The 18578-nt window shown below is 49.9% G+C and overlaps 1 protein-coding gene and 1 long non-coding RNA gene across 6 annotated transcripts in view; one reads left to right on the plus strand and one right to left on the minus strand.

Annotated features, from left to right (window-relative positions):
• Positions 1 to 1330: 1330 nt before the first annotated feature.
• DIAPH1 (diaphanous related formin 1) overlaps positions 1331 to 18578 on the minus strand; it is a 90739-nt gene continuing 73491 nt past the window's right edge. The window contains exons 20-28 of the mRNA XM_074360835.1: positions 14801 to 14895; positions 14393 to 14494; positions 13929 to 14168; positions 13666 to 13795; positions 12816 to 12941; positions 12058 to 12221; positions 11789 to 11924; positions 9837 to 9926; positions 1331 to 3267 (exon numbers count right to left, since the gene is read on the minus strand). Coding sequence (XP_074216936.1) covers positions 3104 to 3267; positions 9837 to 9926; positions 11789 to 11924; positions 12058 to 12221; positions 12816 to 12941; positions 13666 to 13795; positions 13929 to 14168; positions 14393 to 14494; positions 14801 to 14895 — 1247 coding nt within the window. The 3' untranslated portion in view covers positions 1331 to 3103. The remainder of the gene's footprint in view (positions 3268 to 9836; positions 9927 to 11788; positions 11925 to 12057; positions 12222 to 12815; positions 12942 to 13665; positions 13796 to 13928; positions 14169 to 14392; positions 14495 to 14800; positions 14896 to 18578) is intronic.
• Positions 3165 to 18277, plus strand: LOC123615567 (uncharacterized). Of its 5 annotated transcripts, none has more exons than XR_012505668.1 (5): positions 3165 to 3303; positions 3695 to 3873; positions 5323 to 9949; positions 13615 to 16147; positions 17968 to 18277. It is a non-coding gene; the product is annotated as an uncharacterized LOC123615567 (long non-coding RNA). The 5 variants fall into 5 exon arrangements; XR_006723219.2 differs by having other exon boundaries at positions 3263 to 3873; positions 5323 to 9366; positions 9764 to 9949; XR_012505667.1 differs by having other exon boundaries at positions 3263 to 3873; positions 5323 to 5383; positions 9210 to 9949.

Below are 18578 nucleotides of genomic sequence, written 5' to 3' on the forward strand. Positions count from 1 at the left end.
TATGCAGGACGTGAGATTGCCCGCAGACCCAGATGCCCTGCCTCCTTCCGTGCTTTCCCTCGTCGCCTAGCCCATCTCCCGCCTCCTCCACCAACCTCTTGGAAGCACAGAGGGATTTGAGGTTGCTGCCACCAAAGAAGCTGCAGGAAACAGCGTGGGGGGCGGGAAAGCCAGAAAGGGCAGGACAGAAAGACCCAATGGTGTTATCAAGGGGGTCGGCGAGGGCATGCCCAAGCGCGGGGCGCGGGGTTGGGGGGGTGGGGAGGCCGCCTCTGAGCATCCTCTGCGCTGAGTCTCTCAGAGCTGACACGGAGCCGGTTCAAGGGTTCTGCCAGCTCCAGAAGTCTGTTGTCATGGAAACCAAGCCTACCAACTAAGCATCTGGTGGCGACTTTTCTTGCGTCGGAGGAGGGGTGGTTTGCGTGGTTGCTGAGATGGAAGCAGGGTTTTGTTTCTGAGAGCCAGGCTGCAGAGGGCGGGGTGCCGGGCGCCCGGGTTCTATTCCAGGCACGGCAGGAAACTGGCAGAGCGCGTGAGCAGCTGTGGTTGGTACCCTAATTGGTATGTGTGCCTGTACAGCTCTGAGCCAGAAACATGTGGCCTCTGGGGGCAGGGAAGGAGGAGGCAGGCAGCCCACCTCCACATCTCCAGCCATACTTGGGAGGCAGCTGCCTAGGCTCCAAGGCTATTTAAGAGGCTTTTAATTCCAGTTCCAGAGCCTGCCCAAATGGGTTTGTGGTCCTCACAAGGCCCCTCCCTGTCTATTCTGGGCCTGGTCATAGTTTGTAAGGTTTCTTTGTGCAGGTCACCACGTGCTCAAACAAGTATGGCTCTGAGTGGCAAGTCATCTGGCTCATGACCTCTCTCTTCTGACCTCAGCTGGGCAGGCTCAGGTTCCACCCCAGTGTAAGCTCTGGTCTGGAATGTGGTCTGGGGACACTTAAAGTATGTTGGGGGAGGGGAATATGGGAAAGTGGCAGTTAAATGGTTCCCTCAGCACAAGAGGCACAGATACTGCCAGGAAGCTGCCTGTGAAGTCTGGGGTCATGGGGACCCAGAACTGAATTGAAGAAAAGGTTTCCAAGCCAAGAGGCTGCAATTGAGAAGGGCAGGGGGGCTGAACTGAGACCCTACAAATGGCAGGGCAGAAGCCACTATGTATTGATCAGTTCTAGCCCTGCACCCAACTATGGTGTCTGGCATGTGAAGGTGCCAGAACCTGATGATTTGTCAAGTGAGTCAGGGACCTGAGGCAGGACAAGAGTGGAGGAGCCTGGATGAGAGTGAAAAGAAAGTAGCTGAGAAATTCACAAAGGAAGCTGTAAGGCAGTACTGTTTCAATGCTTTATTAACAGTTGGAAACAAACCCTACAAAACCGGAGGTGATGACATCCACATCCCAGAAGCCCAGGAGGCGAGGGAAATAGGTTTGCATTTTGTCCCTTTTTTTTAATTAAATGCATCTTAGCAAAAGTAGATTAAAAAAGAAAGGGTCAAAGCCCTAGATGTTGGCAGGGAGGAGGGGACCTAAGGGAGCAGTAGCCCCCTGCATCACAGTCCTCCCAGAAATAGTTCCAAGGAGCTGCTGTTGCCCCTTCCCACACAGGCTCTGGCAACCAGAACCCTCTTTACTGGCCTCACGGCCTCCCTGCAGGTGCCCTCAGCTCTCCTGAGTTCCCCTCCTTACTCTAACAACTGCGATTCAGGGCCAAGCCCTACCCATGCCATTCCTGCTCCCTACCTGGAGGTGGGGAGCTGAAAGGAGCACAGGGAGGGCTAAGTGTCACCTCGAGCTAGAGAATCTGAGCTTCTTGTGACTGGGGCCGCCAAAGAGTTTGGCCTGCCCACTGCTGAGAAGAGGGCAGGGTAGAGGCACGTCCTGGGCCCACTGTTAAGAGTGTCCAGTTAGCATTTGCACATTTGGCTTGATAAATATATTAAATTTATAGAAACTCTGTGGTCTCAGGGTTCCCACTACTCTTAGGCCTGGTCCAGCTCAACCAGGAGAGCTTCCTCCTCCCCAGAATCAGATGCTGGGAGAGAATCTGCACTGGCCACAAGGGCCCAGAGGCTTGAGAGCTGAGGTGGAGGTCGGTCCAGGGGCTTGTTCAGGATGGAGGCTTGTGAGGAGAAATCCCAGGGACTCTGGAACCTGCCATCGAAGCCTCTTACATTATGGAGGAGAAGGGGGTAAGGAAGAGTTAGTTTTGCTTAAAAAAAAATTCATACAAAAATAGATCGATTTGCAAAACAATTTCTCAGCCAGGAGGCTCCACCTCCCATTTCCTTGGAGACAGAAGGTGAGGTGTTGGGGTGGTGACAGTACAGCGCATCCTCCAGATTAACTCTGGGGAGGGCGTGGGGAGGGCCAGGGTAGCCTGGGGCTGGTGCAGAGGGTCCCAAGAGGCGAGGGCATGAAGGGCGGCAGCAGGCGCGGGTGAGTTTCCCCGTCTCTGCCCACGCACAGGCTCTGGCCTCGGCCACAGGGGGACAGATAAAGGGATACGGGTCTTTTTGTTTTGGGAGGTGTTTCCCAAAAGCTGGGGTAAGAGGGGGGCTTGCTCCCTACTTCCTTGGAAGCAGCTCCCTATGCCACACCACTAGTAATGAACAAGAGCCAGGGAGGGAAGAGCAGAGCAGGGTGACAGCGATGAAAAGAGGGACGGAGCCCAAAGGTTCACAAGCCCATGCTGTTCCTTCTCAGGGTCAGAGGACACATAAAAGAAAAGCACAGATCCAGCAAGACTGACCTAGGGAGAAGCCCCCTCGAAAGGCAGGGACTGAGAATCAGGCAGGGCCTTGTCTGAGACGAGGCCACAGAGCAGAGGAGACACTTGGGGTTAAGGCAGCAAACACGGAGCCTGCTTTGGTAACACGAGAGCCAGGGCTGGCCAGGCTGGCTCAGGCCCGCACGCTGCCCTTCCTTCCGGCCCCAGGCAGCTGAAGCTGTGTGTGATGTACAGAGAGCAGCAGGCTGGAGAGAGAGACAGGGCCGGGGTGGTGGGGGCGGCCACCACAGGAGTGTCTCCGGACCGTCAGGCTCGTGCTCAGGGCGGGACAGCCTGGGCTCCACTGCAGCGCTGCCGTGGCCGCAGGACCCAGCTCAGCTTGCGCGGCCGAGCAGCTCCTTGGTTTCCTCAAGGATGGTGGGGACTTCCTCCCTCTTCCTGGGCACCTTGGCAGGAACAGGATCAGAGATGACGGTGTCCTCACTGAGCACATCCGAGGCTACCAGGGACCTGACGGCACAGCCGGGCCGCCTGTTGGCTGCAAGAGAAGACGCGAGAGATGCATCCACGGAAGGTCGGTTTCGCATCCCTCTCAGACTGAGGCAGGGACTCAGCCAGAAGCCATGCACACGTGGCAGCCCCGTCCTGCTCACAGAGGCCCTCATGTCTGAAGGAGGGGAAGAGATCCAAAAGCAGGTGGATTGCTTGGGCGGGTTGGGGTAGGGGGAGTGTGAGAGAACGTGGTGCAGGCAGGAGACCAAGTCTCACACTTAGTTTCCTGTGTGAAAATAGTACAAAAAAGTGTGACTACAGCTAGACAGACAGAACGGGGTTCAAGTATTAGCAATGTAAGTTAAAGGGAGACAAGGTACTCAAAACCTCTTCTCTCATCAAAGGGCTGTTGGAATTAAACAGACTTGAGCTTAGTAAACAGGGATCATTTTTGTTTTCTTGGCCATTCCCAGGAAGCTCCTAGGCCAAATCCACTCAGTCAGCCCTGGGTCGGACTGTCCCAAGCAGAGGAGGGCCTTCAGCAGCTGCCTGGAGGACTTCTGCAAGGAGGGGCAGCGGCCCCGCCCACCTGCCCAGCTCCTTCCTGCCTCTGCAGGCAGCAGCTGTGAGCCAGTGCCAAGAGCCCTACAAGGTGTGCAGTGTGTGTGTGTGTGGGTGTGTGTAGGGGGAGGGGTAATGAAAGGTGTGTCCGGGCAGAGCTGGGGTCAAGGACTGCGAGGAGGGCCCCTACAAAGAAATCTTAGCCTGGTGGGCTAAGGGATTATGAAGCCCCAGTTGTCATCCTAAATAGGAAGAGAAGAACCAATCAATCCCCGAGTTTCTGTCCTAAGTGCTGGGAGTTGTCCCCAAGACCCTTGTATTCATTTATGGAATCCAGATTTACGACCCCAGCGTCCACAACAAGGAGGCGGTTCCTCGGGACCTTATGCACCTCACGTTGTCCGCCTCTTCCCACGCTCTATGAGCGGCCTGGGAGATGGCAGATGCACAGAGAGCCACCTGCCTGGGGTGAAGGAAGCTGGACACAAAGGCCATAGGTGCTGTAATTCCATTTCTGTGAAATGTCTAGAATGGGCAAATCCATACAGACAGCAAGTAGATGAGTGGCTGCCAGGGGCTGGGGGAGGGGAGATGGAGTGACTGCTAGTGGGTGTGGGGTTTCTGTTTGGGGGTGATGAAATGTTCTGGAATTAGGCAGTGGTGATGGATGCACAACTTGTGAATATACTAAAAAAATACGAAATTGTGTACTTTAAAAGGGTGAATTTTAGGCATGTGATTTATATCTCAGCTTAAAAAGAAAAACCCAGCTTGCTGGGTCATAGGAGAGCTGCATGGAGAAAGCAATCCCTGAGCCGGACAGCGGCGGGGACAGAGGCAGCGGGGACAGCGGCGGGAAGGCCAGCACTGTGACCGCAGGGCAGCGCCCCCAGGGGACACGAGCAGGATGGAAGAGGTCCAGGGGAGCCAGTGAACAAAGCGCCCAGGACACCTTCGCTGTTTGGAGACCAGCAAAAAGCTTTAGATGGGGCAGAAGCCAAACAGGGTCAGAGGGCCCAGGTCTTCACCAGGGCTGCCAGCCTCTCTGCAGAAATGTGACCCAGAGCCACTGTGTGCACACGGTAGAGGCTACCCACGGGTCAGCAGGGAGCACACGGCATGCCCACAGGTTACCAATTTATAGGTCTCCTCCTCCTCCTCCTCCTCCTCCTCCTCCTCCTCCTCCTCCTCCCAGGGACACAAGGGATTGTCTAGTAAGGGGAGAAAGAACAGTGAAGGCCTGGCTGGCAGGCACAGGGCTCATCTGGTTACCAGTAGAAGGTGTGTGACCGAGACTCCGGTGTTATGCAAACCGCTCCCTGGATGAGAAACGTAATGCTGCCTCGGTGACCGACGAGGGAGGAAAAGGGGCCCCTCGGAGTGTGACCAGGATAGTCTCCTGTTTGCCCTCCTAGTCCCTCCAGCAAAACCTTCTTAGTTTCTGCTCTTTTTTTTGAAATACTCCCTTTGCTAGGGCCCTACTTCTCATGTCCAGAAAGGCAGTGGATTGATTATAATTTTGCTGCTCCTTTGAATTCAGGCACCAGCAGCTGAGAAAATATTACAACTGTGTGTGTGTGACAGAGAGACTCACTCAAGGGGTAAGTACGTGTTGAAACAATTTCTGCTTCTGGACCCCAGGAAAAAGAACCCTGGGTCTTGAACACATAGACAACATGGGAAAAGTCAGGGTTCAAGTGTGAAGTGTCTGCAGCTGCTTCTCTCTGGTTTCTTCTAAATGAAGACGCCAGTTGCACCTAATCAACTATGTCTCTACAGTTTCCTAGATTTCAAACGTTTCTGATCGTTATACTTCATAAAAACTAAGACTGGGGGAAAAAGAAAGAGTGGATTGTAAGTGGGAAAAGATTATAATTTTTCTTTTAAGCCTAGAAAGTAGGTATACGAGGGCTGGACCTGATGTGGTCCTCAGGTCAGAATCAGAAGCGAGAAAGCTCTTGCTGGAAGTGGGAACAGAACCCACAGAATCAAGGAATGCTGCTCTGCCTTCAGCGCCACAGTGGCAGTACTTGTGAAGCCTACTGCCAAGCAGCCACAGAAGGTACGGAGTCTGACAGTACGGGACCAAGGAGGGTCACTAACTCTTGAGAGAGTAACAGCCCCACAAACTGGAGAAAAGGGAGTGTCTTGAGACATTGGTCAAAGCTCTCTTGAGGGCAGATTCATGGGGCTGGATAAAAGCACCAGGCAAATCAGGCCTCTAACAGTCATGGAGAATTAGACAATGGGTAATGATTTCAGAAAATACAGCTATAAAACAGCAGGGAGTAGTAATGAAGTGCTCTTTGAGGGGAGAGAGGAGAGGGGCCCCACCTGCCTTAAACCTTCATTTTCCTGCCCAGGCCAGAAAGTATGCGTTTCATGTCATGAATCATAGCCTTAAAACCCCAACCAGAACTTTATTTAAAACTGCTGAGAATAATTTTTTCGTTGTTGCATTATCAGTTCTCTCACATTCTTTATGGAAACAGTGATTAGTTACCCAGGTTTCTCGTTTTCATTTCTTTCATCATAAGAATCTGTATTAATCACTTCCAAACCCAGACGAGCTTTTAGATCATATTTTGCTCCCACCCTCTGAGAGTGGAGACGAGGGCTTTCGTTACTTTGGGGAGCGACATTCAAAACAACTTAGAATTTAAATTCTAAACCAATTTAGAAAAAACTAGTGGGAGGGGTTGTAGAGTTCATGGTGCTTTGGTCAATTAAAGTGGCTGCTTTTAGGCAGTTCTTGGATTGGCTGAGGTCAGGGGCTAGGAAATTTCAATTTGGTCAGAAGCACATGGGGAGCTTTCAGAGCTTGAGTCACTATCCAATCAGACTAAGCCAGAATGCTGAGGCATCTGTTTGGCAGTGGTTGAAAACCACTGACTTAGTAGATCTCTGAGTTGTAGACAGACCAGCTGTACTAGGGAGCCCTGGCACCCCCCTGGTGGGGACAGGATGGTTATGATGTTGGTTATGATGTTGTTTCTGAGGGAAAAGTAACTCAGCTTGTGACCAGAGCAGCTAAGCTGATAAATGAAAACTACAGTGCCTACTTCAGGGGTCCATTGTACTTACCTGGGAGGGGAGAGGAGCCCAGACTTGGATTCACAAAAAAGAGCCAGAACTGTAGCCCAAGCACTGGCTAGCTCTGAGCAAGACCTTATCTGGGTCTTAAGTCCTGTTACCTGCAGGTGAGGTGCCAATCACCTGGGGTGTCGGGAGTCCTTCCCAACTGTAAGGCTCTGTTACTGAAGGTGGGGCTTAGAGGCGGGGAGAGGGCGAGGGCGAGAGAGGAATTTCTTTCTTCCCTTGACTTTTATCTCAGGGAGCAGATGGCCTTGTGTATCAGAAGCCACAATTCAGATATGGACATAAAGTTGAGTCATTAAAACCACAAGCTGACTCAATCAACAGCCTGAAATAGTAGCTGTGACACAATCACATGGATTCTTCCCCTGGACACTCGAAGCACTGTTCTCCCCAACCCGGCAGACCACAGCGCTCTGTCACTTTTAATGAACCCGCCCTGATAGGAACTCCTCTTCCAACTCCTCAATGGGTCTTTGTATAACTCGTCACTCCCTCAGGTCTCCAGAGACCAGAAGGATTTTTTTTTTTTTTAACATTCCTTTAAATCCTAGGGAAAAGGCTAGTGTCTTTGGCTGTGGACAACTGCCTCTCTGGGGCCGAGGAGGGCTGTGAGGCACCCGGCGCTGCAGTTCCTTGGCTCAAAGCAGGAACAGAGACAGCCCAGCCAGGGGTGGCCCAGATCCGTCCAGCGGCCACTGAAGGAAACCCACGCACGGCCACCAGGGCCTTCAAAGTTTAACACTCTCAGAGGCCTTTTAGGTCTAGTCTCTTTCTTTTCTTCTCAATTGTACTGTCGCTGTACCAAAAAAAAAAAAAAAAAAATATCTAGCCGTAAGGGATCCTTGAGCCCATTCTAGCTCAACTCTCATTTTAGACGAGAGGACACTGAGCCTCAGAAACCTGTCTAAGGTCCTCTAGACAGCGGCAGTGAGATCTGACTTCAGGGCTTTTGATCCCTACCTAGTCCTGTGCGTTTTACACCGAACGTGATGCCTGGCCTTCTGTCTAAGTTTAGAGTAAGGCCGCGTCACCTTCTAGGAAGTGAGTACACATGGGAATTACCAGAGTAACTAGAAATATCTCCCGCGAGACCTTCCCAGATGCTTAGGTGTGTTCTGTGAACCCAGAAAGATAAGGTTACAGGATGGAGCCAATTTTAAAAGTATGCAGTTGTCATTTTTACCTTCTTTTTGCTTCAGTATCTCCTAGGCAAAGTCTCGTCCTAGTCCCTCTTGCACTGGGCAACAGTACTTTGACCAATTCAAGTCCTCTGCTGGAAGCTTTGGGTCTACCAAACCCCTGCTTTCCCTGCTGTCAGTCCTGGTTTCCCACTAGGGAAGAAGTAGAGAATGGGGCCTCCCCGGCAGAGGGAAGCCACTGAAGTCTGGCTGCCTGTGTCCAGGAAGCATCTGGGATTCTGGTTTAGTTCCAAAGGAAAAAGCTTGGAAGGGAATTCCCCACCAAAAGTCTGATGCTGGCTGGCACTGAGCTGAGAGGATAGAGGAAAACGGGGAGAGGCAATGTACTTTTGTTTGTCTAGAAATGCTTAATGTCAGGCCACTGACATCACCTTATATGGTGGGGAGGAACAATGTCGCAAGAATCACTACAGCCTAAACACAAAAATACTACCAGCCTCATACTCTAGCCAAACCTGGGTCTATAAGACCAAGTACTCCATCCCAGAAAGATCCAAGTCCAGCAAACCCACCTCCTCCCTTCTAGAAAGCCTGCACTCAGACTGTGCAAGAAAATAGGTTAAGAGTTCTAACTGGGGGCTCTGCTGTTTAGGGAAGGTTCTGAAGTCATACAGAAGAGCCCTTAGACGGGAACTTCCCTCTGGGGAGAAACAGGCAGCTAGCCATTCAGTACGAACCGCAGAGTGATCTACCTTGGGGCCAGGACACCAGGTGTGTGTGGGTTGGCGTAATCTCTACCTTTGGTCATAAAGCCCCCCTTCCGGGCTGTGACAGGTACCAGAGGCCCTGCAGGTATCACTGTACTGCGAGCTGAGCACTGCTCACAGCAAACTGCATCGGCCCACAGACTACACGAGCCAGGGACCAGGGAATGTAGCTTTACCTCAGGAGCAGAACCTTTTAACGCTGCCTTTTCTGTAGTTCTCACCCTTCAGCCTAGGAAAGAAGCCACCATTCCTAGCCCCACTGCACTCAGTGGTGCAGGCCAGGAGGGGCAGCTCTGGCCATACCTTCTGCTGGACCAGTCACTCGGCCACTACACACTTCCCTCAAAGGCAATTTATCTGTTGATCCTTCCCCATACTAATGCCTGGATCATCTGTCCTCCTCTCCCCGTAATTCTTCTTAGAGGCTCTGGCTCAACAAAATCCACTTAAATCTTCTGAAGGCCGAGAGAGGAGGTGGTGGGGGAGCCAATGGGGAAGGCACGGACCGTGGAGGCTGAGTGCACGGGAGAGGAAGGCCATCCTCAGTCACGGCCTGTCCGCTGAGACGCCTACCTGAGGGTAAGGACGCCTGGCCTTCTCTCCAGGGTTCTGCCCTTTCTACCATACTCTCTCCTGCTTGTGAAGTTGAGAGGAAGGACTTTTGACTTACTTTTCCTTTGTATTTCCTACATCTGATGTACAGTTTTGAGTTTACATCAGTTTTTGTTCACGCCTGCAAACACCTACCAGATCTGTGTCCCGCATACTAATTTGCTTATTCTACATTTTGGCTTCAAGACTGGGGGGACATGCAGGAATAACCACATGTAATGCCTATTGTCAGTCCCTCAGGCCCTAGTTCTCCAAGTCAGTACTTTCTAACATCGGGGGAAGAGGGCTAGGTTATCCATTCTACATGTGGGGAGAACTGTGGGGAGGTTTCTAACCCCTCAGAACATCACTGCCTGCCCTTTAGCCCAAGACAAGCAGGACCGAGAGCAGAGAGGCCTCACGGCCTTGGGCACTCAGGCCCGGCTCCATCTGCTTACCTCCCTGACGGGGTCCTCTCTTCCGCCGGAACGCTGCGCCTGACTGCAGGGCTTCCAGGAGACTGTCCATCACGCCCGTCTCATCGCCCTCTGCCGTGGACAGAGATGGAGAGGTAAGCTCTTCAGCCCCAGCAGCATTTGTGAGTTGACCCCCACACAAAATGCATGGCTACTGCACGGCCTGCCCTCGTCCCCAGTGTCTGGGGGGCTCGACCTCAAGCCTCACAGCCCACGTTTACTTGTTTGTTTGAAAATAGTTAAAACAAAAGGCTTCATTACCCACTAGCCACTGCAGACTGTCAAGTATTTTCCTGCAGTGCCCTCCCTTCCCATCCCCACCAGGACAAGCACAAAGAATTGCAGAACTGCCCAACTCCAAGCCCGGGATAAGCAGAGACTGAGATTATGACATTAATGAGGAACTATACCACTCTCTCTTTATCTAAACTGTTTCACACCAATTTACATAAAGCTCTGGAGGTGAGCCTGGTTCCAGTATCAGAGGAGGGCTGAGGAAAGAGTAAGAGACCACTATTCTAGAATGCATTTCACTTAAGTACTGCCCCCAGTGGCTGCATCTTCCTGACCTTAGCTCTGCATCTAACAGGAGCTTCCTGGCTGGAATACAAACAGTTAATGTAGAATCCCTATTCCAGCCTGGCTCCGTTTCTATGGCAACAGCTCAGGGTGGTGAAATCTGAAACTGTGAAATCCCAAGGAGGGGGCAGGCTGCTGGCCAGGGGGCTGGGCTCACTGCTCCCAGCGCCATCTGCTGGCTGAGCGTCACCGGTGCAGCTGACCTACATTCCAACCTCATTTGCTTGCCCTGGGGACATGGACCACGCTCCCCCTACACCACCTGATGTCTGTGTGCTGCCCTTGTCCCACAAATCAGTTGGCCTCCTCCTTTCCCTATTATGTCCTAGACAGTAATTGAGGACAAACCCTACAGGCCTGGAGAAAATACGGAAAGGTAAGGGACATTTGGTGTGGGCTTCAATAGCATTACTAGAGCAAAGTTTGTGGCTCATATACAACTGGAGTAAGAGCAGGGGAATTGCTTCCCAGAAAAGTGTAAAGGAAAACGCAGGCTGTCCTGCTGCTTCAGGTCCCTGATCGTACCACAGCAGAAGCTGCCAAAAACAAGTCCCCGGGAAGAACAGTGTTAGAGCAGCTCTGGCCTCTGGTGCTCACCAAAGCCAGACCCGGCAGCCCTGAGAACCTCTTTACTTAGATGGCTCATAGCCCCTCAGGTTCCAGAAGGGTGGCATCAGCTTAGGGCCGTGCAGAACGTACGCTGGATTTCCACTGCCCCCAGAGACAGCAGCCAGAGGGGGGCAGGGAATCGGCAGCAGGAAAGAAGCAGAAACAGAAAACAGAGGGCCAGTAATTGAGGCCATATGTTTCAACAAAGACATGCTTCTGGGAGTGAAACAGAGATTCTGCCGAAGAAAGAGAAGGGTGGCCAGCTCCCTTGCCCTCTTTCCAGAAATTCAATCTGATAGATGCACAACTGTGCTGAGGCACTGGGGACGCAATTCTTAGTGAAACAAGCAGAAAGAGAAGGCAAGCCACCATTAAAAGACAGGAGCAGGGCCAGGAAAACATTTTGGGGAGAAGAACAAATGATACAGCAGAGGGTACGCAAACCGGCCAGGGGAACTACTGGACAGGAAGGGAAGAGTGCGCGTTACAGCACCAGCGCATCACCGGGGAGACGAGACACAGTGCAGGAACCGGCACGGAGACGGAAGGACTGAGAGTGGAGCGCTGGAATGTGCACGAAACGGAGCTGGAGGTAAAGTCCAGCCTCAGGATCTTGACGGAGGAGGTTGCCAACAATCATTTGCCAGGAGCTGAGCTCAGACATGAGCTGTTCTCTAGCCTCTAGACAGAGAAGCCTTCCAGATGTTTATGTCTCAACCCCTCGGCCCTTCGCCTTCACTCCTTACCAGCATTCATGTCTATGAGCTGCTCTCTCTTCTGCTGCTTCTCCAGCCGCTCCTTCTCTGCCTTCTCCTTGGCTAGTTTTGCTCGCCGCATCTTTTCTTCTGTCTCCCGCCGCTTCTGGTTCTCCTTGACTGCTTGCTGCGGGGGGAGACATGAACACGTGGGTACATAAGCACTCACACATGTGCACACCCGCCACCCACCACCATGAACCCAGAGGAAAGTGAGGAATGTCCAAGAGAGCTTCAGTGGGCAGGTATCCCTTGCTTACCACAAACATATTCTTAAAGTTGTGCAGATCCATGAAGAATTCTTCCACAGACACCTTCTTGGGGTCAAAGAGGAAGTAGTCGCCCAGCTCCCTGTAGAGGGTCTCCATGTTGGAGTGCATCAGCCGCAGCTTGTTATACTGCTCCTGGGCATCCTTCACAAAGCTGTGTGGCCAAGGAGTAAAGAAACAACACCAAGAAGCAGACCCCTTCTCTAGCCCAGAGGAGCACTCAGAGATGTGCGCTGGCATGCACAAGGATGCTCAACACAGCACTGTGTATATTAGCAAAAATCAGAAGCGATCTAAATAGCTGAAACAGGGGCAGGGTAAACCATGAACTATGGTATGCCTACAGAGTAGGAGGTGGCAATTTAAAGAGAGACTATTCTGCATATACTGCTACGGAAACAGGGCCAAGAAGTATTATGTGCTAAAACAATACAATGCAATTTTTAAAACTCATTAGGGTGCAAATTTAGAAAGAAGTCTGTGGCAGTGGTTACCTTTGGGAAGGGAAGGGGGAAAAGGGACTGTGTGTGTGTAGATTGGGCACAGGGCAGGGTCTCAAGGGAGACTTTTAGTTTATATACATGGTTTGTAATGCAAACCACAACAATGAGAATGTTTTCAACAACTATGCATTTAGTGAAATTTTTTTAAAGAGGGAAAAATTATACATCCTCAGATCTATCCTGCCTTCTCCCCACGGGAAGTTCTTTCCTTTCCTAGGGGCAATTCCCTCCCTTTAAGAAAGGATATGGTCATTTTTTCAACAAACTTGTCTCTCTCATCTGTGGCAGCTGGGAAATTCTGAATGTCACGTTCCACATCAGAAATTTGTTTCTTCATCTGATCTAGGTTCTTTTGCAAGTTTTCGGCAGAAACTAGACACAAAAACAGACAGCAAGAGCTCATGACCTCCAATCTCCAGACCCTTACTCTGTCCTCAGGGCACAGCTCCAGTCTGTACGGCTGATACGTAACTCTTCCGGTTCTCCTACGTACTAATTGTTTCACACATCCTTCCAGTGAAACGGTAAATCACCTGACGTTTAAACCTCCAGCCCCCACAAGCTGTACGGTTCTAAGATGAGAAGAGAGGCTTCATTTATTTTAATAAGAATCTGAAATCCCCTGGGATCTTGGTCTTACTGATTTTTGAGAACAGGGTTTGGGAGGAAGGAGACATACACAGAAATATAGAGGCAGGGCAGAAATCTGTTCCCATTTGTACCGAATGCTGCTTTTTCTTTGCATCGTTCCAGGACGGTGAGGTCTGGTTTTTGTTAATCCTTCCTATGCTTTCTGAATGAGAAAAACCATTGACAAACTAAATATACCTGCCTTTGCTCCAGATGTTTTCTGGCGTTTGGAGTTTCCCTAGGAAGGGAAAGAGTGCTTCCCACTTCTGTACACGGAGAACCCTCTTCTGCCTGACACTCCTCCTCCCTGGGGCTTGGACATCATGCCTATACTGTCTCCCATTCCCACTTAAAATTGTCTGAACTGGAAATAATCTACAACTTGGACTATGTCTTCTTTCCCTACCCCACGCAGGGATTTCTGGGGCTTGGAACCACCTTCTAGCTGCACCCCAATCTGCCTCACCTCGGCTGGCTTTCTCCACGTGGGCAAGCTCATCGGGAAACTTGAGGACATCGGGGTAGTCATTCTCACACAACTCAGCCAAGAAATGCAGTAACGTCATCTTCTGATCTGTGGACTTGGTGTCTCGAAGCTGGTGGGGAAGAGGAGAAAGGACGAGTCCTGACACGCCAAGGTTGACACGTCAGGCCGATAGAGGGTTCCCACGCTGGGCTCCTAGAGGCCACAGCCTTCCCTTCTGTGGTCCCGCTTTAACCCCCGCTCACCTTACAGAGGAAGCTGATGTTGAAGCCGAAAGCACCAGCATTCCTGGAGCCAGCATTCATATAGTTTCCGACAAGCAAGGTAATCTCCAGGAGGCTAGAGAAGTTCTCGCTCTTCCGCAACTCCTCACACGCGGCAGTCACAGAGACAATCTCTGGCTTGATGTTCTCCACTTGCTCGCTGAACTGCAGCCTGAAGAGGATGGCGTTGAGGCGAGGCTGCAGGCGGGGCACAGCGCCCATCTGGGGGAGACCAGCAGTTCCATTACAGTCAACAGAGAGAGAGGAAAGGCAGAAAAAGGTACAGGCTTGAGCTGCACGGCATTGTACAGGATCTGAGTTCCCAAGCAGGGAGGAGAAAGAAAGAAAGATGGGTTCAAAATAGGTAAGAGGCCAGGAGCAAGTGCCCCGGAGGGAGGAGGGGAGCAAGGGGTCACAGAAGAGCCTGTGTCACAGGCCTCACTCACCACCACACCGAACTGCTCCGACTCAGCCAGATCATCATATTCGTCCTTCAGTTCAGAAAGCATTTTTAACTGCTCTGGCTCTGGCATCTGCTTAATGAGGTTCTGAAAGGGAGAAGGGACTGTCTCAGTTTGAGGGGGATGAGCTGACAGCTCGAGCCTCCAGTCAAGTCCCTCACTCTGCCCAAGGACCACTCGGAAGGAAACATGGGCTAGGGGTGGGGGGCCGTGGCAGGACTTCTGAAAAATATACCAGAAATAACCTGATCCTCAGAGAGATGGAAGCTTATCCAAAGCCAGCATTCTTTAAGCCAACAATGCTTAAAGCATCCTTATCGTGTAAGCACAGAGGAGACAAAGCTAGTGTACAACGATGCAAAGGGCCAGCTCCATAATGACTTTGCTTCTTACCTGGATCATAGACTCTGTCAGAACAGCCTCATTCACCTCCAGGATGACATTCTTAATCTCTTGATAGGGCATGCGGAAGGAACCCAAAAAGATGGCTGCCAGGAGAGGAGATAAAAAGACATGTCGTTTTGAGTCTCTTCCCCTTTCCAGCCCATCCTACAAACCTACGCTGGACAATCTTCCTAGGAGTGATCTTTGAAAGTCGGTCAGAAACCTCCACTAACTCTGCATTGCCTATATAGTTAGGATGCATGTTCCTGAGCCCAGTGTTTTAAGGTTCCCACCCCCCAGCTTTCTCTCCCATCAATCCCCACACTGATGTCACACACCAGCCACAGTTCCACGCCTCACATTCTGCAAACACCATGACTCCTTGCCTCTGCTGACAGGAAGTCTTTGATCTATCTATATACATCAAAGATGTTCAGCCAGCTCTATTTCAGTTCCTCACTCTCATGACTCCATCCTCAGAGCTGCCCCTGTCCTGAAATGCTCTGATCCTAACTACCAAATCCCATTCCCTACCCAGCACTTCCTGTCCTTCCAGCTCCCTCATTAATCTCTACACTGACTCTTCAACCTCATCGGAGCACACGCACTCTCCCTCGTGCGAGAGAGATGACAAGTCCGTTTTCTCTGAATGTCTCAGTTCTACTCTGCCTTCTCCATTTCACTGCCTCTCTATTATTACTACTGTCCCTACTCTCTTGTTTCCTTCACCTTCTAGTCCCTGGTTAATCCAGCCATCTCACCTCTCCTCTCACACCCGGGCTGGTGAACAGTGCTAGTGAAAACCCTGCAGGTCACATTCTATGAATCTGTAGTGGCACCAGGGATTGGGGGGGGGGGGGGGGAGGCTCATTGTGCCTAGTAATCCTTCTGTGTGTCCCTGGGCCACGCTCTCCTGGCAGCTCCACCACATAAAATACCCCTTTCTCTCAATGGTCCCACCCCTTCCCCATTTGTTTTAATTAAGGAAAACTGAAGCCACTGGTCAAGTTACTTGCTAAGCTCTCTCTTATGCCACTTATAAACTGAGCACTGAGGGCTCTCAGTTGGCCTCAGACCACAAAAGGCTTGAGTCTAGACTATATTGGAATTATTTAGAGGAAAACTTGTGCCAGCACTTCTGTAAGCTTATCAGAGCTGTGTCCACATAACATTTCTTTTCCATGTTTCAGTAGAACAGTTGCCCTAACGTCCTCTTCCTCCAGCATATCCAGTTAGCGCTCCGCACCATGGATACAGAGGGCCGACTGTCTACACCATTGTACATAAGGAACTCACGTACCGGTAGATTCGGGTGTCCACAGAGGTCTTAGAACCAATCCCCCAAAGGTACCAAGGGTAAGTATATATACAATCAACTTCTTCCTGTCTTTAAAAAAAAAAACCCTCCCTGACCCAATTTCCTTCTTTCTTTCACTTTATAACATTCTAAAAATAAAATGTAATTGTCTATTCTCACTTCCACAGTTCTCATTAATTCTTCTGTCCCCACAAAGTCAATGAACACATCACAATCATTTGTTGAGTAAGACCTAGCACTCCATGTAAGACTTAGTATCTTAAAACCGTCTACATACCTGATCTCATTTAACCCTGTTTATAATATCCATGTAAGTTTGTATTATCAGCCACATTTGACAGAAACAAACTAACATTCTTTAAAAGCAGTTAAGCTACCCATCCAAGGCCGCACTGTGAGTAACGTCTGGAGCCAGGATTTAAATACAAATGGATTCCAGAGCCTCTGTTCTTAACCCCAATGCTATACTGAAATTATTCTTGCCAAGGCCACCGACTTTCCTAACGCCAGATCCGAAAGATACTTGTCCTGTCCTGATTTTACCTTACTGCTCCCACTTCTTAGGGCTATGTCAGACTACTTTTCTTGCTGCTCCTCTCCAGCTTCCTTTGAGGTCTCCCCTTTTTATTACCTGCCCCCTAAATATTAATAGCCTTCAAAGCAAATTCATGGCTTCAGCTCAGACTCATATGGTATCTCTTAAATTCTTATCTCCAGCCAGACATTCCTCCTGATTTCTATACCCAAATACCTAATGCACCATCCTTTTGGAGGAATTCCACAAGAACCTTAAATTCTATCCTAAAATTAAGGCAGTCACTTCTGCCCTCCATCCTATCACCTCTCACTCATGTCTACCACCCACCACTTCTCTCACAGAAGACAGACAGAATCTGTTCCTGCTGGATTTTCCTATTTCAGTAAATGGTACCACTCTCTATAGACAACATCTCCTTTATCCCCTCAGTCAATCACTAAGTTCCATTAATTCCATCTTCTAAATATCTTCTATCTTCCTATTCATTCTTACAATTTTAGTTTCAGGCCCTGATCACTTGTTTGAAGCAAAAATGTAACACATCTTTCTGACTAGTCTTCCCTTACCTGAGCAATCCAGCCTCAAAATCACTGCCAAAGTCGCCAAATTACAGGCTTTTTTCACTCACCTGCCTGATTGAAATCCCTTCAATAACTTCCACAGCTTTCAGGATAAAATACATATTTCCTAGCCTAAGCCTACCTGAGTTCTTTATGATCTAGCCTCTATTTCTTGCAAGTTTCTTCAACCACCCCTGCCCCGCACATGGCCTTTACGCAGCTGTACGCAACCACCTGCAGTTCCTGAACCGCACAGTCTTACCTCATGGCCTCGTGCCTTCATCCGTGCTGGTCCCTCTGCTGGAAGCAAGCAAGCCCTCACCCTTCACTTAATTCCTTGTCAACAGTTTGTTCAGCTCAGTTGACGCAGTGCTTCCTTTAGAATGACCTCTGGGATGCACTTCCTCTGATACTCTCCCCACTTGATTTAGATGCCCCTTTCCTAGCGCTCTCATGAGCATCCTAGCACACCCCCATCGCAGCACTTGTCAGTCTGTGCTATTTACCACTTCGCACTTTTCTGTCTCCACCAGACATGGTTCGTGAGGATAGTGACTATGCCTTAGTCAGCTTTGTGGCCCCACCACAAAAGGGGCACTTAATAATTTCTCAATCACTAAATTACATCTCCTAGACCATCCTAGTCTCAATTCCTTTCCTGAATTCTGTTTCCCATACTGATATCACTCAACTGTAAATAACCAATATACTACCCCTCAGTCTTGTAGCATTTTCTAACATAACAACTGCTCATTTTTAGGTACCTGGAGAGGATCCTGCGAAGTGGAACTGTCTCACATCCCTTTAGTTTCCATAAACGGACTTACCTACACACACTATTTAGTACTATTTGTTGTCAATGATCTAAGATTGTACAGTCAAGAATAATGTAAAGGCTTACTGCTCTTATTTGTATGACTGACTTTACCTGTGGGTATGTGTGCTCCTTACTTGTGTGACCTTGGCCAAGTCAAAACATCTGAACTTTTTCATTTGGAAAAATGGGGACAACAGCCATGTCACTGAATTGTGAGTGGGTTTTATGGAATATATACCCTTTCATCTCTGAACACGTGTCGAGTATGTGCCTAATAGAGCCTGAAACCTGGCAGATGCTCAAATGTTTGGTGAACAACTATTTAAATCAGCATAAAGTAGGGAGATCAACAGTTGAACAAAAAAATGAACATTCATCCTGATCATTAAATACTACCTATATCAGCTCTGCAGAGGAGTTTCTGATCCGAGATTTACCGCCAGTTATCAGTATAGGCAGCGAGTTCCGAACAGAACTCTTTGAAGTTACTGATCCTACTCTGAGAAGTACAGGATTTACATTATTTATACTAAACCACAAAATTACTTTAGATT

The sequence above is a fragment of the Camelus bactrianus genome, chromosome 3 (genome assembly GCF_048773025.1).
Source record: "Camelus bactrianus isolate YW-2024 breed Bactrian camel chromosome 3, ASM4877302v1, whole genome shotgun sequence".
NCBI classification, from domain to species: Eukaryota; Metazoa; Chordata; class Mammalia; order Artiodactyla; family Camelidae; genus Camelus; species Camelus bactrianus.